Source organism: Pelecanus crispus, chromosome 3, assembly GCF_030463565.1.
Source record: "Pelecanus crispus isolate bPelCri1 chromosome 3, bPelCri1.pri, whole genome shotgun sequence".
In the NCBI taxonomy this organism is placed as follows: Eukaryota; Metazoa; Chordata; class Aves; order Pelecaniformes; family Pelecanidae; genus Pelecanus; species Pelecanus crispus.
The window spans coordinates 104,976,452-105,004,360 of NC_134645.1; the positions used below are offsets into that span (position 1 = coordinate 104,976,452).

Here is a 27,909-nt window from a genome sequence, read left to right on the forward strand (position 1 = left end):
TATACATAAGTATACAAGCTGAAAACAACACAGACTCAAAAGGTTTGGATATGTTTAGCAAATGAAATATTCCCTTAAGCCATAGGTGCATAATGAAATTGGTACTCTTGACAGCTTCACTAAGAACAGGGAAAAACAACAAGACTATCAAGTTTGTTGAGCATCAGTAGAGAGTTCCCAGGTTCCCTAGTCTCAGGAAGATACCTGTGAGGTTTTGGAGTTACCAATATGAAGAAGCGATGCAGCTAAAAGAGTATACTTTTAGAATAAAGCTTAATAAACAGGGATGTTAGGACGTGGATGCCCATAGTAAAGAAAATTCAACCACACCACAACACAGTCCTTTCCAAATTATGTTCCTATGTCAGAGTACTTACAGTTAGCTAATACTAAAATTACATTTTCAAACCTCATATATTATGCTTGAGTTATTGGTTCATGATAACACCAAGCATAATTTTAGTATTAGAAATATTCTGACTTCTTTCTGCATTAAAATGTCCCACAAGTTTTTCCTTAAATTCTAAACACTTCGATAAACAGGATGTATAAACTTTCATGTAATAATGCAATTTCCAGCTATTAGTTTTCTCAAACTAAGACAATATGTTTTCATACTATTTTATGAGTAGTCTAAGAGGAAATGGAACACAAACTCTTCCCTTTGTTTCCGTTCAACCATGTAGTTTTGGGAAAGGATTATCTCCATATTCTTTTTATCATTTGCAAAGAGGTTGGCTAATGCACTTTGGCTAACGCTCTTTGAGTGAACAGCTCTAAGAGAATGTATTTAGCTGACTTGGACACATGGTGAACTCATTTTAATATACGTTTCTTTTATTTTGGCACTTTATCATCAAATTCAGCACATAGCAATTACAGACTATTATAGAACTATGGCCAACATTGGCTCCTTAAGTAAGCCTGCATAGGTCACATGTTGGATCCTTCTGCATTCCCAAATAAAATATTGTTATTAGACAGTACTCAAAATGAAAAACCCTCAGCCTAGAATTGGCAATGAATTTTATATTCAGGAATGCCAGAAGCAATTAAAAAGAAATTGAGCCCTGTTTTAGGCTGAACTATTGCTCCATTTGCAGTCACTGGCAGCTCTCCAACAGCATGCTTGAAATCTTATTAGTCAGGGTGGCCACTATTTGTTCACCGTTAAGAAGCCCAAGTGTCACAGTGCTGATCAGACCTTCCTTCCAGATGCTCATCAGACTTCTATGGATTTCAGCAGCTGGACCTAAGTCTGGGTAGGGTACAGTGCTGTCTCCTGCTTTGGCATCTCTGACATTTTCCTGGACATGGCTTCCCGTTAGTCCTCCATAGCACCTCATGTTTAAGTGGCCCTGAGTTCCCAGAATTACAGTAGACTTCCAAAATGCTTTCCAAAGTGTTATTAAGCACCCCCTTTTGCAGTCCCAACCTTGACAATTCACAGTTTAACATCTGTGGGACATACGGTGTACATGACGCTCTGCAAAGATTTCATCAGACATACCCTAATTTTAGACAGCATAAATTATATGCCATTCTAAACAAAGCATATATATAATCCCTTTCCTCTAAATTGACTCTCCTTTAGGATTTGCTCAGGGTCTCTTCAGTGTGTGCAGTATCTAAATCTCCACTTTCTCTTTGCAAATACAGCTTATTCGTAGAAAGACGAATTTCTTTCTCCTTCAACCTCCTCCTAGTTAGCTTTCTTTGACCCTCAATATTCCCATAGTCAAAAAAGGCAAAACAAAATCCAACAAAAATGCAACTATTTTCTTTGAAAATATTAGTTCTTTATTCCTTCTGGCCTCAGGGCTCACCAGTCTTTCCAAACTGCTGCCCTGTTATCCATGTTCTTTTGTTCTTCTGTTTGGGGGCCTTCGTGATTTCAAACCCTGGTTTTCAGTAGAAAAACTGCATCTTCTGTGGCCCAACTCAGTGTCCTTAGACATTTTCAGTTGAATGGAAATTATTTGTAGCTAATGATACTCTATTCTCCACAGTCTGAAAGGGGTGTTAAGGTATATATATTATATTTTATCCTCATTGGTAATATATGGTTAACTCCACATTTACTAAGTAATTCCATGATTTGAGCAACCTACTTGTAACTTAATGCACAGAAAGGTTCTTCTCTCGAGTTACTATGATAAGCTATTATTAGAAAGTAGAGAGGATTATTTTTTATGGATAGCTGAAATGTACCAGCGGAATAACTAGTCATGATGGTGCATTATGATTAGAAGAATAATTCCTTAAAAAGGCAGCAGGATAAAAATAGGATTGTTATCTTTCAGTGGAATGAAAAGTTTCCAATTTCAGAAAACATTAATGTATTTTTAATGTAAAATTATTTTCATTTCATGCTCAATATAAATTTAAAAAAAAACCAAAATAATTTTGGAGTATTTGCACTTCATTGCTGAAGCCACACACAAAAAGGACTTAATTCTATGCACAAGTATTTGCCTTTGTCTTACCCATTTCTACCTCTCCAAACATCCAAGTGAAGGCTCACGGTATGAAGAGGCACTCTTTAACATAGTTCCAAGGCTACTATGGACCCTGTAGTTCAAAAGCAAGTCTTTCCTGTTGGGAATCAAAGAGTGGCGAATGCAGATCTGGAAATTTTGAGATTGTGTTCCCTGATGAAATGCTCTCCTGACTCCCTAATTAATTAACAACATCATTTTTGTTTCCTAGATTAAAAGAATCTTCACTGCAGATCTGACCTTAAGGTGATGAAGGCATGGATAATTACCCCTGCAGCCAAAATCAGTGGACACAAATTGTACTTGGAGTGAACACTGTGAAGGAAAATAGTCACATAAATACTGCAGCATCCAGCAGCAGGATGGGATACAAAATTGTTCACAGATGAAGAAAGAATACTAGAAGTAAAGAGCAGATGTGTCCTCTCCAATGAAACAGCAAGTACAATACTCATAGCTTAGCAGAGGCTTCCTCTAACCTACAAACTTCCAGCACATCTTTGTCTGCAAGTGCCAGCTAGCTAATGGCCATCTCTGCCCCCTTGCCTTGTCCCAGAGGACTAACTGGGATGAAGGAGATAAAGAACAGGGAATGTGATAGCCAATGTCTTGTCATTAATCCTCCAGTGGCCCTGAGGAGGCCGTTAGCAGGGGAGGAACTTCCAAAACAGCACATGGAAAAGCCCTCAGCAGTTCAAGCTGCTTAAGCTAATTTATCATGATAATTAAGTACAGGTGATCCAGTTGTATTTTATCTTAATTGTTCACAGGACTGGAATCTTCTTCTACAGAGGCAGCTCTGGGAGGGAATCTGATTGTGTTTTAGTCTGACTTGAGGCTATTAAACAGGCACCTTTTAGTTATATGTTTTGGCAAACTTGGCTTTATTTTCCTGTGTGTGAATAATGGTATTACTGACGGTCATTATATCCAGTGTCAGAGTCACAGCATGTAACTCATACGCTCTATTAGTGTTGGAGTTATGCCAAGGCCCACCAGAGTTGAGTCTTAACCATTCGGGTGGGTGGCTAACACCACTTGCTGTGAATGGAGACAAAATAGAAGTAGTTACTCCCTGGCAACCCTTACAGCTTCTTACAGCTGAATTCAAATACAGAACAAGTTAGATTCAAAGTTATTCTGGAAAGGCAGAATTACACTTCTCGGACAGAATCATTTGTAACTGATTACATTTACAAAGTTATTAAAATGATCTTGTCCATGACAAATTTCAAATTGTAGACTAACTAGCTACCCCATATTGATGACATCTCTGTGAATTCTGTAATGATATGCAATTCGCATTGAAGTCCCAGGAGACATCTATAAAGACTAGTCAAATATCAGCAATTAACAAAAGCAATATATCAGGTAAACAGAAATTCTGTTCTCATGTAGTTATTTCTTAAGGCTAAATACTGAAGTCTTTGTAAACCTGCAATGTCCATCGATCACAGAATTATATAAGCATAAGCATTTAAGGGTGGGAACATTTCTACCTTCTGGGAAACATTAACACGGTCAAGACACAAGCCAGCCTCATTCATTTAAACTTGGTTTCAAATGTACTTTAAGTCTTAGCGATACAAAAGAAAATAGGATTTCACAGCATTTGAAAAACAGTAGTTCTAGGAAAACTGATATAATTAAGAACATTTTGTGATATGTTTATACAACTTGACTGCATATTAATATGTCCTGATATTTTTATTACTTAACAGCAGTACAGATTCAGTCCTCATGGTCAATGACACACTCACCTCCCCAGTGCTCATCACACACTGTGAACAAGGTGGTTTTGTTGGCTAATCCTGGGAACACACTGCTGCACTCCATAACAATAGCCTGAGGAATCATTATGATGCAGGACACAATCCAGATAATTATAATGCTGTTCCTTGCTCGCTTGGCTGTGCTTTTAAACATCAAAGGGTGACAAATTGCATACCATCGATCCAGAGCAATGCAGCTGAGTGTTAGTACAGACACAGAGACTGAAACTGTCTAAAGAAAAGGAAATATTATGTAAATGTAAATGTAATTTTTTCAGAGCTTTAAAAATTATTTATTGTATTTTTTTCCCAGAGTTTTAAAAAATATTTCTATTTTCAACAGTTAGATCTTTATCTGCAATTATTAAATAGAAAGTATTCCCAGAAGAAGACTCCTTTTAAAATCACTTCTTACAGAATTACAGCAGATATCCTCATCTGCTCTAGTCCCACTAGAATCAACAGGACAATTCACAGACTAGGGTGCTACCCAAACTGAGTAGGTGTAGCAGGGTCGGATTCTGAAAGAGCAAATTCATGCAATTTAGAATTTTATCTGAAAAACTACTTCTAAAACATTAGATAACTAATTAGATTTTTTTTTCTTTGTAGAACAATTTTGTTTGTTTTCTATATTATATTTAGATACCAGTACCATCATTTTGCCTTTTCAGTTTTCACAGGAACAATGGAAATTCAGGGTCTCATGAAAAAAAACCAACAACAATCAGCTTAAGGCAGACTAAGTAATTTTACTTTCTATTCAGTATAGGAAATAATCTATCACTTTGGGTTTACTCTTTCACTCTGTGCACTAGGTGATCATTTCAGTTTCTCTGCAGATTTTCTTCCATTAGAATGGAGGCTTTGAAAAAAAATTTGGGATATTGATTGTATCGAGTAGAGAACATACCTGCTGGAGAACTGTTGCCCTTGACAATGTGGCTCTTCAGCCATACAGGTATCTCCTGAAAATATAAATTGTGCTGGAGGCACAGAGCTGATCACCTGCATACATTCAGAGTTCTGCTTAATTATTTTGATTTATAATGACTGAAAGGCCAATCACTTGTCATTTTAGTATGCCCAGTCAGTTCATCTAACTAGCTGTTCTTAGAAAAGGTATTTGTCAATCATTTTGAGGCAAATGATCTCATAACTAATTAAGTCCACTGGTAAATGAGTGGTGGCAATTATTGCTTAAGGCAGACAATCTGATCAGCTCCCAGTCAACCTGGATACTTTAATTATTTCTAAAGAATGCAAAGTCACTAAACACATACGAAAGCCCAGACTCTCTTCAGAAGTTTGGATTCTCTGTCCTGGACACATGTGTAGCTGGTTAGGTCCACACACACAGAATAAAACTGACTGTAATTCTATTTACAGTAATTTTTATTGCTTTATGTCCTTTCTGAATTATTAAAAAAGATCACAAAAAGTGAAAAGCATCAGACAAACATTCCATAAAGTGTATTGCCCAAGTCTAACAATCAGATGGACCAAGAACAATATCTATTAAGCATAAAAATATTCACAACTGGAACAGTCCTTTAATCCTCAGCATGTACCCTGAGATACCGACTTCAGTAGCAGGGATAGACTTCCATCACATTATCACTATTAGGAAGATGCTATTGTTCTTTCTCTTTTTCGTAACATGAGTAATGTGTACACAAACATAGTAAAATAATACCTGTAAGTAGGGAATCACTTTGCAGAGGGGCTGCCCAAAGAACCACGTTTCTGTGATGTCCACTACCAAAGTTGCTGGAAGACAAGTAATTGTGACCAGAATGTCAGCCAGAGAAAGATTCACTATGAAATAGTTGGTAACTGTCCGCATGTGATGATTCTTCCACACTGCAGTGCAAACTGAATTTGAAAACACAAGTTAGTGAGATGGAAGTGACTTAGGGAATGCTTCAACAGGAAAACACTTGGTTTTGCAGGATTAAGGAAATGTTTGTGTCCTTCATTTAACACAGAATATTTGAAAATGTAGTTCAATGTAAGAACCATGTGTTTTCTTCTAGAGTGGAAACAAGAGGGTACATATAGAGAGAATCTTAGTACATAAAGAATAGTTTTCCACAGACCACAGCATACAAAATAATCTGACATATAAAGCAGCTTATTTTCCTGCTAGTTTATCTTCACTAACTATTCACACAACATTCTTCATGTCCTTTTTAATCCATTGGCTCTAGTCTATGGCAATACACATCTACATTTGTAAAAGTTTATCTTTTTCTTACGATAGCATGATGCTTATTTGAAATTGCTACCACACGGAATCTTGTAAACTGTACCAAGATAACAATAATTTTATAAAATAGTTTGCTGGGCATAATATATCTATTGCATCTGCAGAGAATCTGTAATAGTTGTTTGAGTAACTGTGATTTGAGGTAAGTAAATAGAGGGAATTTTTGCAGTATTAAGTGCTACTCATTTTAAATGTGATATATTTTTGATGGTAATTACTGTGATCAAAAGCAGCATGTAGCAGACACTTTACAAGATGTGCCTTTAAAGCTTGTTTTATATCTTTTATTTTCCCTCTTTTTTAATTTGAAAGGCTTTTAGAAATGAAGCAAATCAGTCCTTTAACATGGTTGCACTAAATTCATAAGCTAATACATTAAAAATACCAAAATTGAGTCTGAAAAACCAGCCTAAAAATAAAGTTTTTAATAACTTTGGAAGTAAAACCCTGAGAGATTGTAGCAATCAAAATCTTTTGAATTTTTTTAGAGTCAGTCACCAAAAGCTCTTTAAAAACTGATGCACAAAATTTTCCAGAAACACCACAATACTTCTTGTATGAAAACAGTACAACTCACTGTACATCAAAGGTTCTTCTCCTGTAAACAATAATTCATCCATCATGCAAATCCAGACGAAGATTCAAAGTCTCCTTAATCTGTCACGATATAGCACTATGCTTAATTTAGATATATTAAACAGATCACAGAATGCTAAAGAATAGTGTTAGGAGGGTCCTCAAGAGGTTGTCCAAATCCAAAATGGAATCAGCTAGAGTTAAGCCATTCTTTTATTGAACTAGGTAAAACAGCTAGAAAAAAATACACAGACTTTGAGGCACATAAGCTCTTGAGATCAGATGTTTCTTTAGATCATTTAGAAAGAAATTTTTTACAATGAGGGTGGTCAAGCCCTGGAACAGGTTGCCCAGAGAGGTGGTAGAGTCCCCATCCCTAGCAACAGTCAAGGTCAGGTTGGCTGGGGCTCTGAGCAACCTGATCCAGTTAAAGCTGTCCCTGCTCACTGCAGGGGGGTTGGGCTAGATGACCTCTAAAGGTCCCTTCCAACCCAAAGCATTCTATGGTTTTATGATTCTACCCTAAGAAGGATGGTGTGCCTGAAAGCTTGTGTCCATCTTCCAGCTGCATCAGTTGATCTAATAAAATATATTACTTCATTCCATAAATCTTGTCTTGCCAAAGTCTCTAGGCCAGCACAAGTACAGCAAGACTACCACTAAGCCATTGTTGCCAAGTTTACATTTTAAAATCTGTTATATTTGAAGATATCATGCCTCTCCTAAATGTATTGCAGTGTTTAGCTATTTCCCTATTAAAAAAAAAAAAACTTCTAATGTCTAACCTACCTTTCTTTTGCTGCTATTTATATCACCTTTTTCCCTGTACACAGGCAGCAACAAAGAAGAGTTTTTCCCTGCAGCAATGCTTCACATATGTAAAGATGATTATTACCTTTCCTCAGTTTTCTTTTCAGACTGTACAACTCCAGAACTCTTTATCTTTTACTGCTGGTCATTTTTAGAACTTCTGCAACCATCCTTGTTGCTGCTCTCTGGACACTCTTCAGACTGGATTGCACCTTTGTTGTCAGAGTGCAGTGACCAAAATTGGTGGAATAGTCATTCAAGACCTTACTAGAGATTTAGCAGGAGCTGAGATTGGAGCACTTCTTCATAAGTGTTTAGACATTTAAGGGTAATTTAGGGCAAAGAGAGAGGGAGAGGCTAGGTGACCTTCAGTTTCTCTAAAGGAGGGTGATTTTATTAACTACCTTTTTAGGATATAGGCTTCCAAATTTAATCTAAAACCCCTGTCGTGCCACAATAGATGTTCTTCATCTCTTTTAACATGTTGCAGACATGGTTACAAATTCTACAGCTTGTATAAATTTAATCTTTGCTATACATCTATCACACTCTTGTAAATGCAAGTCAAAACCCCTCTGCAAAGCTCTTCACTGTTCTTGGACTGTGTTTGGAGAAAATGTCCCACAGTATCCATTTCTTCTATTGTTTTCTTCCTGAATATAGAATTACAGGTTCTCTTAACTGTGGCCTCAGATATCTGAAAGGCAAGGCTTATAAATCAAAACCTTAAAGGAAACATCAAATTAATTGTATGTACTTCCCATTTGAGTGATTTAAATTACCTACTAAAGTAATTATTTCTATAGCATTGCATGATAATTACAACATAACTACCCAGAGCTTTATCATTGTCACTTGGAGCATGGGATTACTACAGTTATAACTTGCATTCTGATAATGCAGAGGCAGCACCTAACAGGGAAAATAATACATTGCTGTCCCTCTGGAATGTTGTTCACAGTTGGAAATGCAATGATGGGGAAAAAAATTGCAAACACCATTTCACTTTCAATTTTAACACTTTGGCCTTTTACTTATGGCTTGTTCTTTGTCTTGAGTGCGATTCATATTGAAAGTATGGTCCTGTCTTGTACTTAGGCAAAAGTTAATATTAAGTGGCAATGTTTTCCTCTACTTTTTATTTTTTTTATCAATACGCAAAAGGTAAATGAAATGTTTTAAAAGTTCAGCAGTTGGCTACTTTGTTCTCATGCTATGGTTTCAACAGTCCTATGTTCTACCTGATTCAGACAAGTGCATCATTTTCAGCAAAGGATGTCAGTGCCTAAAGGTGCCAGACAGAAGCAGTTATGTATACTCTTTGACAAGGCCTATTCTCATTCCTATGCTGACCTGTTTGGGAAAACACCTGAACATAAACATTATTTCTGGTAAAACAAATCCATTAAGTTAATAAATGTGAGGTCAATCTCATTGGGAGCAAACTGTGTCAGAAATCAATTCATAGCATTTTGCATGTTGTGTTCAAAGCTTTCTACTAGTATGAGCAAATGAAACCTTATGATACCCCAGAGAGCTAAGAAAATATTATCATTTTCATCACTGATGCAAGGAAAGTGAAATGCAGAACAGAAGTTGCTAAAGGCCATACAGTAAATCAGACACAGCATAAGAAACTTGGACTCCTAATTCCCAGCTCTGTACTAAGCCTTCCAGATCACACTGGCTCAACATGGATGGAATTCAGATGAACTCCAGTACCTGCTATTCCTCAGAGAAATATACAGGACTATGCCCCTTGCTACTGAGGGAGCAGCAGTATGCAGGAAAGCCAATGTACAGAAAGTAGCTCTAAATTCCTTTGAATTCTAATCTACAGGGGCAAGAGGCACCTGAATGGTGGAAAAAAACCAATAATTTACAAGCATAGAAATGCAGTATAATTTGTTACTTTGGATTCCCTGTTTATGCTTGTGTGTTTCCCCTTTTGACCTCATTTGTTCTTCGCAGCATGGACCGTTTTCTACTCTTTGTACAGCACATAGCACAAAAGCATCTTAATTAGCATGTTTACATACTACCATAAAAATTAATTATCCCAGAAACTTATTCCTTGAATGTACACTGTCGTGGTTTAGCCCCAGCCAGCAACTAAGCACCACGCAGCCGCTCGCTCACTCCCCCTACCCCGATGGGATGGGGGAGAGAATCGGAGGAGTAAGAGTGAGAAACACTCCTGGGTGGAGATAATCACAGTTTAATAACTGAATTAAAGTAAAATAGTAATTATAATAACAACAATATAATAACAACAACAACAACAACAACAACAACAATAATAATAATGATATACAAAGCAAGTGATGCACAATGCAATTGCTCACCACCCGACGACCGATACCCAGACAGTTCCCGAGCAGCGATCGCTGCTCCCCGGCCACCCTCCCCCCTCCAATTTATATACTGAGCATGACGTTATGTGGTATGGAATAGCCCTTTGGCCAGTTTGGATCAACTATTCTGGCTGTGCCCCCTCCCAGTTTCTTGTGCACCTGGCAGAGCATGGGAAGCTGAAAAGTCCTTGACTAGCATAAGCAGTACATAGCAACAACTAAAAACATCAGTGTGTTATCAACATTCTTCTCCTACTAAATCCAAAACACAGCACTATGCCTGCTACTAGGAACAAAATTAACTCTATCCCAGCTGAAACCAGGACAACACAAAAAATGAGTTTGTGTAAAAAAGCCTCTGAAGAGAAAGTATTGTAAAAACACGCCAGCTTTTTTGCCTACTCGTTGCCCTCTGCTGGTTGCAGTACTGTCTTCAACCTGCACAAGCGTTGGCAATGTTTTCTTTCAGTGCAGAGCTAAACTGAGCTGTGAGGATTTGCTACGAGTTAGTTAAATAGGACAGAACGGTATAAATGACAGAAAGTTAGTTCAGTATATTCCTTCCAGACTGGAGGTCTTTTGGAGTCTACTACGGTACAAGGGTATTCAGTAGTCTTGGACAACAGCTGCATTGATATACCAGCGATCTAGCAGATCATTGAGAAAGACGCTCTAGCCTGTGTTCAAAAACTATTATTTTATAGGCATGCAAAATATTTTGACTATGCCACTGAATATATTACAACTAGTTAGGTTTCAGAACAAAAGAATTTTGTAGACTCTCCACTCTCACTCCTTTAAATATGCATTTTCATCTCAGGTGGTTCTACAGAGAAGTGCAGGCACTCAGCTCCCATATAAACCCTAAAGAAACATGCTAGAGAAAGGAAGCTCCATGGAGTGGGAAATGCCATCTGCCTACCCAGAGCAGAACAACAGACCTGTGGCTTTCCACTCAGCTTGGAGAAGAGAAGCAAGGATGAGAAAGGTAGTAAAGATTCTCAACTGGGTGTGCATTTTACCAAAAAGTACTCCAAAATCATAGAATAGGAGATGAGGCCAGTCTTCCTAAAAAACTTGGGAGACACCACAGAGTTAACAGGATGCTTGTTTAGTTAGGGCCCAATGTAGTGCCCCGAACTGAGCTCTTCAGTCTGCCACTGAAAATCTATGAAATAGTAAAAATAGCTCTAAATAAGAGCTTGATTTAACATTATATGCAAATCTTTAATGCTACCTTTGATGTTCCCAGCTATAAATGGGAGTGAGGAAGAAAGTGGAAAAAACAGTATTAGCACAGACATTGAAGAAAAGAGGATCAGAATTTAAAAAGAAGAAAAAAAAAAAGTGGGAGAGAAATGTGAGAGAAATGTAACACAGAAGCATGCTCCTATTGTGCATGGTTTTCCCGACTGCTAGAACTCTGCTGGAACCTAATTGCCTGCCCATTGTATTTTGTTATTTTCTGTATTTTTGCTTTTATTTTATAAAAACACTCAAAGTTACAGTTAATAACTGCAAATGAAAACATGCAGGCCAGCTTTCACAAAGAGCAGCTATTTTTCTAACGGTTATTAAGTAATCTGACTCTCATAACCCCTTCGTCTCACCGCTGATGCTTTCATTTTCTTCCGCCAGAATCAAGAGTTTTAAGCAAAACCGTTGCTATTCCTACCTCTGCCACACAGTGTCAGTGAAGGCTCGGAAACTAGTTTGAGTTGCCAGGCTGACAGTGTTCCGAAAAACTTGTGGAGGCTTTCCCCAAGCGAGGACAGTTCTGCGATAATGAAGCTTGTTCCAGAACCCATCCTCCAAACCTTCACGCTCTCCCGCCCCCAAAAGTCTCACAGGAAGGAAGGACTAAGCATAACAAATTCAAATCAAAGTTAAAATTTAAGACAGATGCTATTAGAAGCCCATCAAGGAAGCTTCATATACCTCATTATATTCCTGACGAGAAAAACCCTCTGAAATATGACAGTACGGTGAGATTGGTATTTTTCATGCACAGATTTAATCCCCGTTGGTTTAGTGTCCTGCTGCATTTTAATCAGAGGCTGTAATGCCATCTATTCAATTAGCATAGCTCATTGTATCTCAAGCTGAATATGAAAACAATACAAAGGCTCCAGCTGGTATAAAATGCAGCTGCTTGCCTCCTGGAAGATTTACACTGTCTTGAGCACATTAAATGTTGTGCTGCAGTCCTTCTGCTGATGGACTGCTGGTTCAGCTGTCAATTTGGTTTTCACACGTCAACCCTAAATCATTTCCGTAACACTCCAGAAGTCTTGTCAACCTCTTATTTAATGGGTCATCTTCCAGTGTGACTTCTAGGCCAAAATAGAAACATAATTTCCATAACCAGCAATACCTGATATTTCTTTACATAAATGAATGACACAACCTCTTATCTCATTTTTGGTGAATAAGAAATCCCAGAGGGATGTGAACAAAGAATTATAATTTTCTTTCCCATTATGCTAAACTTCAATGATTTTATTTTGCTTTGGTAATTCAGTATCACAATTGTTTGGCTAAAATATCATCATATGGCCATCTAGCAGTCATTTGGAAGTAATGCTGTGATTATAAGCACTGGTCATCAACGTCTTCAAATGCATGAGGCAGAAAGCTTCTAAAGAGCTTTACTCCTTGATAATATTTTACAATCAAACAGTGATAAAAAAATTTTTAAATAGATTTGAGTTACACATGATTTATTCTCTACATCCTACCCCCACAAAGAACTTTTTTCTACCTGGCAATGAATTGGTTCTTCATATGGCGTTCTCCCCCTTGGGTTTTTTTGGTGATGCCATTACCTACTGCGAATCAAGGTCTGGGTGGTGGGGTGTCGAGCAACAAAATCATGTTGAAAGGAAGGCTGAGTAGATAGGCTACCAAGTGGGATTCTGGAGAGCTAGAGCCCCAGTAGAAACACTGAATCAATGCATACTGCTGGAAGGAAAAACACTGTCATTTGAAACTACTTTAATTATGAACAATTCCTGATTGAGGATTCTTCTGCTTTAACCTATGAGTCTAAAAATTAGGTGCCTAAGACTAAGCTTATTTTATTTGTTTTAGGAAGGTTTTCCATTAGTCTTTCAATAACTTTATTGATGATCTTGATTAAGGGGTGAGAAGCACTTTAAATTGCAGAGTATATTTAATTAGGCGTTTTTGAAACCAGCAGTGAGAACAAAAGATCTAAAACAAAGTGATCTCTTCTGTGAATAGGAAGATGATATCTACTTTTTAGGTTGTCCATCTCTTATCCACTACTAAGCTCTAAACCCACACATTACTTCATTCTTTACATAACTAATCTTATCTGAAAAAAAGGAGCCCAACAGAAACCCAGGTTTATGTTGAAAAAGTAATAGAAAGAATGACACAATGAAAAGACACTTTTTCTACAGTATTTATTATAAAGCAAATATTGAAAAAATTCCTACAGCTGGTAATAATGCCCAGCAGATAAGAACTGTCCTTGAATATGTGATGTGACAGCTGAAAAGATGGACAATATTCTGGGCTGCACGCACAAAGGAATTACATAGCCTGCCAGTGAGGTGATATCTCCTCATCAACAGGACACACTAGATGTGTCAACAAATTTGAACAAAGTCATGGAAGCGTGACAAAAGCAGTAGGTGGTTAGGTCATGCTCCCTATGTATCACACATAAACAAGCACATATGTGTAGGTTCCATCACTTTTTCCTAGTAAAACTCTAGGAAAAATACTGAAACTGGAAGAAATATAGCTGCATAACATTGAACATATGAAATCTTAAAGTATTTTGTTGAATATCAGCTTCACTGAAATGTACTAATAGGGAACTGTCTCCCACACAAGACAGTGAGAGTCTACATATGTAAGACATATACAGCAAGTAGTTTGCTTGCAGCAATGTATTTTCTCAGATGTTTTCTAGCTATCAAGTGCTTTATTGTACTCAGGCTTTTAAAGGGACTTCGGAGTTGAGGGCTGTGGGTTACTCATGTTCTCCAACCCACTTCTATATTTTTTGTACTGCCTCATTATTATGGCACTAGAGAAGAATACAAGAAGTAAATTCTGCTTGCTGGAAGCTTATCTCTACAGATTACAATTGGGTGTAATAGCACAACCATCTAATTGGCACAGGATTCTTTTTCTACCTCAGTCACATTACATAACCTTTGACAATTAACAATCTTATGGAAATGGGAGTTATTACCAGTAGATCAGTTATGCTATAAAAACAGCCTGCCAAAAATGCCAGGTTTGGTCTGCTGTGAAGGAAGTGAGTTTCCTGAGCTAACTGTACTGATTAACATAGACAGATTGATTTTAAGTTGTCCCACCACATGCACACACACATTCACACACAAATCATTACAAATATTAATTGGCAACCCCAGTCATCTCTGCAAAGCTGGCTATACTGAATGACCAGTTATTTCACAATCCCATTTGATATACTTATTTTTCTATCCATAGCAACAATAAAAAGCCTACAAAATCCTTACACACACTTCATGTTAGAGATGGAAGGACCATAAATATAGCTGTCATACTGCACATGACACTACAATGAAAAGATTTCACACTTCACTGTGATTCAATTTAAACCTGCATGACTCATTAAAATCAAGGTATGCTCCACAGCTGAAATGCTGTGCAACTTTGAAACCATATGCTTCAAAATGCATCTGTCAGTCAGTATAAAATGGAGTTACACTAGGAAAAACCCTTCCATGTCCATGTCTGTTTCTAATGTAGGTGTAAGAATGCCTTTTCTTTAGACTACACAAAGAAAATACAGTTCATTATGCTAGTGAAATGCCACAGCAAATATCTTGCATAGCATACAGCTTCTGAATCTATATCATGAATCCACATTGCCAATACAATATTCATAGGATCATAGAATCACAGAATCACAAAATGCTTTGGGTTGGAAGGGACCTTTAGAGGTCATCTAGCCCAACCCCCTGCAGTGAGCAGGGACAGCTTTAACCAGATCAGGTTGCTCAGAGCCCCAGCCAACCTGACCCTGAATGTTGCCAGGGATGGGGCCTCTACCACCTCTCTGGGCAACCTGTTCCAGTGCTTCACCACCCTCATTGTAAAAAATTTCTTCCTTATGTCTCGTCTAAATCTATTCTTCTTTAGTTTAAATCCATTATTCCTTGTCCTGTCACAACATACCTTCCTAAAAAGATTCTCCCCATCTTTCCTACAGGCCCCCTTTAACTACTGAAAGGCCGCACTAAGGTCTCCTCGCAGCCTTCTCTTCTCCAGGCTGAACAACCCCAACTCTCTCAGCCTGGCCTCATAGGAGAGGTGCTCCAGCCCTCGGATCATTTTGGTGGCCCTCCTCTGGACCCGCTCCAGCAGGTCCATGTCCTTCTTGTGCTGAGGGCCCCAGAGCTGGACGCAGTACTCCAGGTGAGGTCTCACCAGAGCAGAGCAGAGGGGCAGAATCACCTCCCTCGACGTGCTGGCCACGCTTCTTTTGATGCAGCCCAGGATACAGTTGGCTTTCTGGAATGCAAGTGCACATATTCCCTAAACTGGGCTAAAATGCTTGCAGTCTTACTGCGCTGAGAACCAGGAGACAGAGCACAGTTCTGTTGGGGCTGAGTGCACACCCAGGCTCTGCAACCTCTGGCCCCTGCCTAGGGGTTAACTGCCTGCGCCGGAGGCCAGCTCTGGAATGGGGCAGCATGTAAGCTGTGTTCACGCTGCTGGTAACAGAGTTTTCAGAGAAAGATGAGACAGACGTCTTCTGGGGGTCACCTTGTTGCCTGCATTGAAGCTCAGGTTCTCACACTTAGCTCAGGCAAAGACCACGTTGCAAGCCATGTATGTGCCTTGCTGATTTTGATTGTAATCCTCACCCACTGACTTGACTTTCTGGCTTAACCTCAGACCTGCTTCACCAGTATGGATTTGTCTGCTGATTGCTGGGAGGTGACTGAACCCTGGTAAACATCACCAGACCTACCACGCTCTCAGGCACCGTGGGACTACATTGGTGAGCACACTGCCCTGTCAATCTTGCTGCTGCCCTCAGCTCCTGGCTCTCCTTCCCCTGGGGAAGTCCATTCTAGTTCTTCTCTGACAAATTCCATTTGTGAGATGTACAATAAGTAAATCAGCTGCTAATGACCGAAACAAAAAAGGTTTCACTTGACTTGCAACACAGAAAGTAAACAATGCTTTAAAAACAAAGAAGCATTCCAAAATCTTCCACTTTTTTTGAAAGTGAGTTAAAGCAGGAAGTGGCAACAGCTTTCATTTTATTTGGTAATGCCCCAAAGACACTTCTGTCTGAAGAGTACTTCACTGACCTAAGGGAAAGCTGTGTTAGTCTGTTCAGCTCCTGGCAGACAGGGCTTTACTGTGTTCAGTGGTCTTGGAGTTGTGAAGATGCTGAATATCTCTGCTGAGTTACTTTCCTTCTTCCATAGATAGATGATTCTTTCCAAACATCACTCACAATATAAAATTAATACTGGGCAGCATATCCTGCCACCATCAAGGCTGCACCTGTTTTGGGTCTAAACAGCAGAGCTGGTCTTCAGAATTATCACTCCAACAGCTTTGAGAATGTATAAAATTAAATGGGATAAGTTCTTTAAAAATTTCACATGTTTATCAAGAGTACATCTTGAAAGTAAAATGAAACAAACCCAAAACCTTTCAAGACTTCAAGCATTTCTTGCAGCTCACCTTCCTTCAGTCTTGGACATTGCCTTTCTTCAGAGTTTGGTTCAATAGGACTACACTATTCACAGTAGGCAGAGTTGCCTTTCAACATAAAGAATGGTAAAGTAGAGCAGTCCCTACACTCCCCACTCTGGACTCTCAGGTCAGAAAGCATATAGAGTGGAACTAGTTACATGTCTGGATATAAGAATCTAGAAAGAAAATGGCATAATTTAAGATCAGCTTCATCCTTTAATGCTTTTCTACTTTCTGTGTATCTCACAAGGATGTGCATGACTCTTTCTTGCCAGTAATCTGTGTATTATGCGAACACCAATGTACTTCGGTCAATACTCGAACTTTTACATAAATAGAGCTTATACATTCTATATTTTAGGTACATGAAATGTATAAATATCTATCATTTCCTATGTGGTATCTTTTTAAAAATGATAAAGTGACTCTAGTTATTATTCATCCAACAGATAAAGGTGACTCATGCTGATATTACAAAAGTAAAGCCCTTTCAGTGCCAGATTCCCCAAGTAATCTGGACAAAATTAAATGTAATAACTTAAAACATGATTAAATGAAATATGGCTTATCTACAGCAATCAAATAGGATTCATGAAGATCATGGCACCATTTAAGAGAATACATGACTCATCCAATTCTACCAACAAATGCATGTATGCATAGAGCTCGGTATTCACCAGATAGCTTTAAAATGGCAACAGAGCACCATTTAAGACAGTTGCCTATTGATGGGCATTGACTAGGACTCTCGTGTTAGAACTATACACAAACCTTTTCTTCTCCAGCCCTAAAAAAAACCGAACTACAATGAGTACAAATCAAATGAATGCTGTTGAGCTCTACGAGTCAGACTATGAACTTGAGGAAAGGACCACAGTTGGGTTCTGTACAGATCTCAGCATAACTAACAGTTACTGTAAAATATATAACAAATAATTGAGCTATCCAAAGAAGAGTAATTCTCTGTCAGTTAAGTTTGGTTTCATTCTGAGTTGGAAAGAAAAACAAGCATCACCAAATTGAGCGAGTGAAGAAAGTTTCTGAAATCTCTCACTGATGTCCTGCGTGGTCTCTTAGCCTTGGAAGCCAGCAGCGCTGATGACCTTCAAGCTGGGTGCTGGCAAAGTTGTGTGTGCTCAGGATCTCAGCTCCTGCCAGCTCTGGAGTGGGCTGCCAAGAGGCCCAGCAGCCCAGCTGGTGGGACACCAGAAGGCTGCTTGTTCTGCGTTCAGTCTTTGATCAAACCAAGTGATCTCTGCCATACATTTTGATTTCGATAATGCACGTTCCCTGAGGGAAACCATTTCATTAGAAGAGTTCTGACCCATGCGAATGAATAATTTACATGAGAATCATTCCCATTTTTACCTGTAAAAAAGGAGTTAAACATATGGAGTTGTACATTACTTATTAATCCCTTGTTGTCTTATTCCAGTTATTAACTGCTGCAACAGTTTAGTGTGGAATGATCATGTCAGTAACCAGAGACCTCTGTACATCCTAAAAATCTCTTTCCTTCTTTAATTATCTAGTTTCCTATTTTTAAGCAGTGTTTTTAATGCAACATTTTCAAATAAAGAAGAAACAAGTATTTACAGTCAACATACATACTCTAAGAAGTCCTGTGTTTTGCACTAGCTGTGCAAAGAAGCTGCAAGAGTTTCATTGATGTGCAGTGGTAAAGAATTCTTTTAGTCTTGTTTGCAAAACAGAAAGTCCTTATCCTCGACACCTATTCTGCTTCCAGTGATAAACAGTGACCAAGTGAAGAAGAAAATAGAAAAGCATACTGATGTTACCATCTGGATTTCAGATTCCCTGAGTGTTCATGTAAATATGTCCTAAAAACATCTTCTGTTGCTTCTCAGTGGCTTGCACTGAAATCTCTGGTGAGCAGCCAGTGTGGGCACACATGAGAATCATTGACACGAAGCACTCGAATGCAATAATGAAACTTGCATTCAAATGCAGAGACTTGCTAACAGTTTTAATTTTAGCCTGTTTGTGCAGCAGCTTGGATGGTGTATGTCAATTCTCCTAATTAAATTGAAAGCTAAATAGCAATGCAGACCTTGTTACATGCTACTATAAGAAGAATTCCTGCAGTGCAGCTCACTCAAGAGCCCAGTAGATGTCAATCAAAGTTCAAGCTTCTGATTCTACCCTTGGTTGCTAATTAACTGTCAGAATGCTTCAATCTAGTTTATTACTGATATCTGAGGTATGTGCTGTGCCTTCCACTTGCACAGATGTTATTGCTGGGACACAATGAGCCTCTTCATCCCATGTGAATGCACAAATCAAAATAAGAGGCAGAAATACAATTTTCAGTACCACATAGGGAAGGGAAGGGTCTTTCCCGGTTACTTAAGTGCTATTTGAATAGGACATGGACAAAATACAATCAAAACATTGACTTCACATGCCACACTAGTCCAGCAGCATTGGTCAAACATAAGCAGAGGAACACAGTGTATCATTAAGGATGATAACACAAAGCACTATTGGCCACTAAAACTCTCTTTAGAACCACTTCTGCTCTGCTTCTAGAAGGTCCATGACTAAATCCCAGCTTAACCTTAATTACGGATTTTTCAAGCAGGAAAAATTAGCTTCTCAGAGACTTCAAAATGTGTACTGTTCTGTATCAGATTTTCAGTGGTAGCTAAATACAGTTTCACAAAAATGTCTTTGGAAAGAGCATTAGACCACATCCGTTTCTGTCCTCAAAATCACACGAGCCTGCAATCAGTGCAGTACGAGCTTTCTTGCATAAAGATGAGACAATGTTCAGCTAACGAGCACCTGCACCTGCAGACCCTACAAACAACTTGCCCGTAAACAGAAGCAGCAGCTTGGGTGGGGGAGGTCCGTGTAATGCACAAAGGCAGCTTAAAGAGCAACCGGCTCGGGCAGCAGCAGTTCAGGAAGAGGAAAAGTGGGTGGACAGCCAAATGCCAGCTTCCATCCCAAGCAAAAAGATAACGTACACAAATGTCAGGGAGGAGCGGCTCTGCATTAGCACCGGTATCGTCTCTAATTTGCAAGTGCACAAAGAGGAAAGCTTTCCTCCTCGTGGCTCCAGGGGAAAAAAGTGTAAACGGGCTGAGAACTACAGCTGAAGATGTGACCTTGAATCTTTAAAGGCGAGAGGACAGCCTGTTTGCAGAACGGGTGGAGGCAAATAGGTAAACACAGGTCTTTCTCCTAAACCCGTCTTTGCTCGAGATCGGAACGAAGGGTATTTTTCTTCCTAGCTTAAGCTACAGCCTCTTTGCGAGGGCTGTTATCTTCACACTGCCTGTCAAGCTGGCTGCCAAGCAATGGACCGAGCAAACACGCTCAGGCTTCTGAATAGCTCTAACGTAACCTCTTCGGCTGAAAAATCACTGGTTTCGCCAACGTGCACACTGGATGTTTACAGGCAGTTAGCGCACCATTTCAGAAAAAAAGAGGAAAAAAAAAAAAAGCGCATCACCAGTCCATTGAAAGAAAAAAAAAAAGCGTTGCAAAATTTTGCCTTTGGCTGCAGTCTTATTTGCATCCTGCCTCGGGAAGCCTGGAGAGCTTGGGGACGACAGCCCTGACACGCATAAATCCTTCTGAAAAAACATGAATGGAAGACCCGTATGGCAGGGCTGGGCGCGCTGGCGCGCCGCTCCGTTCATGAAAATGTCACTGATGTAAATAAAGAATGCAAATGGCCCTGACTCCAGCTCAGTGGGTTCTGACGGCGTAACCGGCTCCCCGGCGGTCACACCGCATTCGTGCTCATTCATAAAAGCCGAGGTGACGAAGACCAACGTCTTCTCCGCTCAGCCGGCTACCCGCAACCTGCGAGGGCAGGGCCGCGGGAAGGAGCGGCGCTCGGGGGGGGCACGGCCGCCCCGGCCGGGTGCTTCTGCACACGCGTGTCCGCCCCCCCGCAAGCCAGCGGCCGGGGGGGGCCGGGCGCTCCCCTGCGGCGGCACAAGCGCCTTTTCCGGCAGCCCGGCGACGCTCCCCGGAGCGGAGCGGGGCCGGCTGCGGCAGCCAGCGCGGGGGAGCAGCTCCGCTCTAGGCGAGGGGGTCCCGGCGGCCAGACCCCGCTCGCCGCTCCCCCACACCGCCCCCGCCTCTTCCCGTAAGCGCTCCCGCGGCCGCCCTCGGCTCGCCCCCGCCCGCCGCCTCCTTCACGGGTGAATGGGAGCGGGGCGGAGCGGGCGCCAGGCCCCGCCCCGCCTCGCTTCCCTCAATGAGCGCCCGGGAGGGCGCCGCCCCGCTCCCCCCCCCCCCGCCGCGTCCCCGCGCCGCGCAGCTCGCGAGCGCGGCCGTTGCGCCGCCGAGGCGGGAGCCGCGCGCCTTCCGCCCGCCCGCTGCTGAGGGGAGCGGCGGCCGCTGCCCCGCTGCCCCCCTGCCCCGCCGCCCCTACCCGCACCCCCTGGCTCTGTCCTTCGGGAAGCACCGCGCGTTTGTTATTGCCGCCGGGCTTCGCCGAGCGAGCCGGGGCTGCGGGAGGGAGCAGCAGCCTCCCGGGCGGGCTGAGAGGCGGAGCCGCCGGGCAGGGCGGGTGGCGAGGCGGGGGGGGGGGGGGGGGGGGGTTCAGCACCTCGGCCCGGCGGACAGGGACGGGAGCCGGCCCCGGTTCTCCCCCACCGGCTGCCTCCGGTGAGTTCCGCCGGCCCCTCTCCGCCTGCCCAGCCCCGGCAGCGAGCGGCTGCCGCCGCAGCCCCTCGCAAGCGCAGGGGGAAGCGGTTTTCACGGCGTCCCGCAGCAAAGGCCCCTTCCACCCAGCCTTAACTTTCCCCCGCGGCTGGGGGAACCCGCGTTTCCAGAGGGGAAGCGAAACCCACCCCCGGTTTCCAGCCACCTTCCGTACAAACGCCACCTCGGCAAGGGGGAACGGGAACTTTGGGGGAGCGCGGCTCACCCAGGACGTTGCCGACGAGCGCCACGATGAAGACGACGATGTAGCCGGCGATCAGCGCCCATTCGTACTCCTTGGGATGCAAATACTCCTTCCAGAGGTATCGCAGGAACTCTTCGTCGTCGTAGTCGGAGGAAGGGATTAAAAGAGCCTCCCGCGTTTCGTTTAGCTCCGACCCGCCTGTCCAATTCCTGCACGGAGGGGAACCATCCTCGTGTTGAATCCCGGACATCCCTGGTGCTCGGTCAGGGGGCTGGGTTAAAAAAAAAAAAAAAAAAAAAAAGCAAAACCAAAAAACCAGACCCTCTCAGAGCATCCGAGCTTTCTCCCGCCCGTCCATCGAGGCTTGTGGTTGCCAGTGCGAAAAGCGGGGTGTGGGGAGAAAAATGACGCGGGAACTTACGGGAGCCAATGCGGGAACAGGCTGGGGATCCGCGTCGGTCCCCAACCCGCCCTGGCCAGCCTTTTCCCCGGCCGGGCAGGGGGCACAGCCCCCTGCCCGGCCGGGGAAAAGGCTGGCCAGGGTGGGTTGCATGCTTCGGGTGCCGGACTACACCTGCCCCCGCTAGAAAAGTCAGGTCCGTTTCGGACGACGCCAATTTTCCTTCCCCAAACCATGCATATGCACCCCCCACACCCCCTCCCCGCACCTCTGCACCCCCCCCCCCACCTCCCCCCCCCAGTCCCCAGCCCCGCATCTCTCCCCCCGACCCTCCTCCCGGCTCATCCATCCTTCCTCCCACTCCGGTTCCCCACCCTCTCTCTCACAGGCACTTCTCTACATTAAATACCACATATATTCAAGATATTTGTAGATCAAAGGCAGTGGAAGGCTGCTGTGGGAGGAAGCACAGGGTGAAAGGAGCCATTTAAAAACGAGTGGCTGATGAGGCTGTCTCCTTTCAGTGCCCCTTTTAAAGTTGGACTGGATACAGGGCTAAAACAGAGGAATTAACCCCCATGGGAAAATCCTTAAGAGCATTGATCAGACAAGTGCAGGGATTCATCGGATTTGAAGATCACCGAGAGCTCACTGTAGGCTTGAGTCTAGCGTGCAGACTCCCTCTGCAGAGGTGGTTTCAAATGTCCAGCTTGGGATCTCAAGACAACACCTTACCCTTCGCTGTTCTGAATTGACCTGAGCTGGCAGAAAGCAATTCCAGAGAGCCCAGAAGTGCTCGTTAAGCAGCGTGATTGGATTGCTGGCTTTTGGTCATTGCTTCGTGAATTATTTTCATGCTTTGCCCAGTGTGCAGTTCCCAAAACAGAAGCGATAGGTCTGGACTTGTCCCTCCCTGACTGAAAATATCCCCCTTATTCATATAATCTGTTCAATTCCTAGCTGAATAATTTAATGAGTCTGACATAAGCACCACTTCCATTGTGACATGACACTCCTCGCTCTGTTAGGCATTTCAGTGCAGAGTCTGCACCTCCGTAAGAATGGAGGAACTATTATGGTGGGACTCTACTTCCAACACATAAGCGTAATAGAGGCATGTATTCATAGAATGATAGAACCATAGAGTGCTTTGGGTTGGAAGGGACCTTTAGAGGCCATCTAGCCCAACCCCCCTGCAGTGAGCAGGGACAGCTTTAACTGGATCAGGTTGCTCAGAGCCCCAGCCAACCTGGCCTTGAATGTTTCCAGGGATGGGGCCTCTACCACCTCTCTGGGCAACCTGTTCCAGTGCTTCACCACCCTCATTGTAAAAAATTTCTTCCTTATGTCTAGTCTAAATCTATTCTTCTTTAGTTTAAATCCATTATTCCTTGTTCTGTCACAACAGGCCTTGCTAGAAAGATTGTCCCCATCCTTCCCATAGGCCCCCTTTAAGTACTGAAAGGCTGCAATAAGGTCTCCTCGCAGCCTTCTCTTCTCCAGGCTGAACAACCCCAACTCTCTCAGCCCGGCCTCGTAGGAGAGGTGCTCCAGCCCTCGGATCATTTTGGTGGCCCTCCTCTGGACCCACTCCAACAGGTCCATGTCCTTCTTGTGCTGAGGGCTCCAGAGCTGGACGCAGTACTGCAGGTGAGGTCTCACCAGAGCAGAGTAGAGGGGCAGAATCACCTCCCTCGACCTGCTGGCCACGCTTCTTTTGATGCAGCCCAGGATACAGTTGGCTTTCTGGGCTGTGAGTGCACATTGCCAGCTCATGTCCAGCTTTTCATCTACCAGTACCCCCAAGTCCTTGTCCGCATGGCTGCTCCCAATCCCTTCATTCCCCAGCCTGTATTGATACTGGGGGTTGTCCTGAGCTCTAGACAGTATTTTAGCTTCCTGAATTGTTCTTTATAGGTATGCAGCCTCCTCTATTGCCTTCAAAATCCAATACAGCAAACCTACACCCACTGGTGCCTTTGGACACCTATTTCAATAGACCTACTCTCTTCGCTTTACTTCCCTCTAAAATAAGGAAAAAAATCCCTTTCCTGTTACACAGGGAAGTTGAGTGGACTGTTTAAGGTAAATACGTTAAAGACTGAGATATACTCAGGTATATAAAGGTAGGATCAGCACCTGTCTTACATAAATTAGAAAGGCAGACTTTGCAAACATCGTAAGTAAAGATTAGACACTCTGCAAGTAATGAAAACATCTAAAGTTATATTAGTTAAGGTATGAGTTTTGGGAAGTGATTTAAACTTTCCTGGCTACTTGGTGTGCAGAAAGAGACGTATTTAAGGAGCTTGTCACGGTCTTCACTAGCGGTGAAAAGACACAGAGCGTGACTATTTGGTGGTCAGTAACAGATGACCACACTCATGCTCCGCCTTGTTTCATATGTTAAAATGTTGGTCCATAATTCCAATGTTTGCTTCCAAGTTGCCATAAAGTCTGAAACAGGTAATGCCTTTTTGACATAGAATGCTTTCTTCTTCCTCCCTCACCAAGAGTAAGGAATTGGATTAAACAGGTATAAATATTAAGAAACAACATGGGTTTATGAAATATACATCCTAGAGCTCATAATTTTTTCAACAAGATTACAAGTTTGATTGATAAAGACATACATAATTGATTATGCAGATTGATAAACTGCATAGATTTGGTATTCCTAGAGTACTCTAAGACATTTGCTCTGATTGATGCAGCACATTCTGATTAGGAAGACAGGATAGTAAAAAATCAATATGGCACACATTATAAAGATTAAAAATGGGCCAACTAACAGATCGCAGAATGAAATGGTAGACAAAGAATCATCACTGAGCCTACGCATTTGTACTGTCAGTTCTTGGTTCTGTTACACTCATTGTTCAATGACCTTGAAGAAGTTGTCAGGTGATCCAAAGACCAGGGGTAATCAGCTAGACACACACTGTCATCATAAGTCTGTAAGCAGAAAACTTCATGTGATCCTTGAAGGTATAAATAAGTATACCTGTGAAAACAGATTAAGGTATACAGAAGTATGAGTGAAACTCAACTAAGCAAAAATATTCGCCATGTGCAAAACTCTGCTACTGTGGAAATACTTTTCAAATTGAGTCATTTTAGTGGTACATTTTAAAATCAAGGTCGAATGTCTTTCTAAAAGATAAGTGCTAGCTGAAATGGGAATTAATTCGGAAAAGTTGCTTGACCTGTAGTATGCAAGAGGTCAGACTAGATGATTACAGTAGTCCCCTCTGGCTTTCTAATTTGTGAAAGTGCGTTAGCAAAACAGATTCACCTGATGAATTTTAGTGCTGATTTATCTTTTAATTATACTATTTGCATCAAGACTAGTGCAACAGTTTAAATTTGTTACTTTTATATGCAAGTGAAGAGCAAATGCTCAAAAGTACGTAATTCTTGTTTTAACTGTTTTGTTTTTTTTTTTTTTTCCAAAGCCTGTTTAACATGTGGTTTTACAAAATTCTACAAACAAAGAATATACCAGTTACCCAGCACTTAAAAGAAACATAAATTCAAGGTTATATCTATTAACCTTCTTATCTCAGGAGAGTACTGTCTGGTACTTTATTTAGCTAAAAGGTTCACATACATTGATATCTCTTCTAATCCATAACTTGCCATCACTAATCCAAAAATACTGAAATGGAATTACCAGCCCTAGAAGATATGCCTGGTGGCTTTCAGTGCCACTTATTATACGATATTAGACCATGTGAATATAAATCAAACACAATTTTATGCTTTATTGCATCTGATAGCTCACAGGAACTGACATTCATAGAGAACAAACCAACCCTACTTCAGCATCCAAGTTTATTGCTTTGTCAAACACATTTCCTCCCTCCATCATAATAATTCTATATCAGACTTGCATTTTTATTAATCATGCAAATAGGCGGCATTTTTTCATATCTTAGAGACTAGCCCTTTCATTTTAAAATCTATTTGATTCAGAGGGTTAGCTCCATACTAGTCTAATAGCATATTAAATTAGGAGCCTTTTATCAAAACAGAATGAATTTTAAAGTTTTTGCAAACTGGGGTTAAGAGGCAGCTGAGCTGGAGGGTCTCCGTTCAGCCTTTGCTGAACATTTTAACAGGTGCTTTCATTCTTGGGAAGCAAACCGCATAAGCCTGGCTGCTGAAGAGAAATTGACTGCTGTATTGGCAGTAGAGACAAGCTGTGTATGTCCTTCCTTCCCATCTTCCTTTCACCGTCCTCATTTAACAGCTTTTCTCTGTCCCCTTTGTCTCTTTTAAGGAATATGCCACATGACAGTTCAGTAGAAAACCACCAGCTTTACTGTTTATTTACTTGAGCAAACCTGCTCAGTCACGTTCTAGATTTTGTCTGTGAAACCCCTCTTGTATCTTTCCTCCTATAATGGTGTTTCAAGGTGGAAGTGCTGCTTCCCTGGCAGCAGCACTAAGTAGTTCCTGAGAAGCAGATGGGCTATTGTCAGCTAAAGAGTGAAGAAGGGAAGATGGTAAATGAGCAAGTAGAGAGAAAGAGAGGAAGACTGATAGAAAAAGCCAGGTTTGGAAATCTATACAGCCATAAAATTCAGTGGGGTAATAAGGGTAGTGACTACCAGGCAGTAAGGCATAAAGAGCCATGAAAGAAAAATGAATACTGTATTTTTTGTGAAAACAATGAATTAATCAGCAAATCTTATAAATGTACATGACGATGCTCCATCACACAGTGCATTTGCAGCACCACATTCCCTTTAGGCCCCTTCTTGTCTTAGCATTAATTCAGTAATGAATTGTAGATTAAAGTGGCAAAACTAATTTTAACATAAGAGATATTATTCAAACCTGCCGTTGAATTTTTGGAACCACTGGTGATATATGAAGCATCCAGCAATTAACCTTGTTTAGCCAACCTCAGGCATTTTTCTCTGTGTGTAGAAAGCGGGATCCTGCTCAGCAGGATCCTGTTTTAAACAATCCAAGAGCTTGCTAAGATACCGTTACCCAAATGTAGCAAGAGTATCAGCTATGCTCGATTAATTTATTAGCTCACTAGCACCATTAAAATGAGGCAAAGGTCAGAGAACTGTTTCTAGCAGTGATCAGATAATATCAGCAGTTGGTTAGATCATGCCACCTTCATTATTAATATTCACCAGTGCAGAACATATTTGAAGTGAAAAAGTCTGATTCTAGTCTTATTCACACTACTGTAAATTAGAAGTAACTTCATTCATGTCAGTAGAATTATGCTGCTGTAACACAAATTAAAATAATACACTGCATAGGTCTGCAAATTCAGATGAAGTGAAAGCAATATGACAATCCGAGTCTTGGCGAAAATTCTGTTGTGCGACCTGCAGCAGAGTTGCCTAGCATCATTCCTGTATGTTACAGGGATAGCTTCCAAGGCAGTACAATTCATATATATATAAAAAAAAAAAGGTACACTGCTCCTCCCTGCTTTTCTTGGGCCATTTGCTTTTTAACAACCAAGTCCTAAAAGGAGTTCAGAAAAAAAATTGGTTTTGATATATGAAAATGAATGTGTTCCACCTGCAGTATTCACTTCTCCACCAAGTCTACAAATACTTAAAAGCAAAC

At 41.5% G+C, this 27,909-nt stretch overlaps 1 protein-coding gene across 1 annotated transcript in view; it reads right to left on the minus strand.

Moving 5' to 3' along the window:
- HCRTR2 (hypocretin receptor 2) overlaps window positions 1-22,158 on the minus strand; it is a 35,495-nt gene extending 13,337 nt beyond the window's left edge. The window contains exons 1-3 of the mRNA XM_075708229.1: window positions 21,930-22,158; window positions 5,967-6,145; window positions 4,259-4,502 (exon numbers count right to left, since the gene is read on the minus strand). Coding sequence (XP_075564344.1) covers window positions 4,259-4,502; window positions 5,967-6,145; window positions 21,930-22,158 — 652 coding nt within the window. The remainder of the gene's footprint in view (window positions 1-4,258; window positions 4,503-5,966; window positions 6,146-21,929) is intronic.
- Window positions 22,159-27,909: the final 5,751 nt, after the last annotated feature.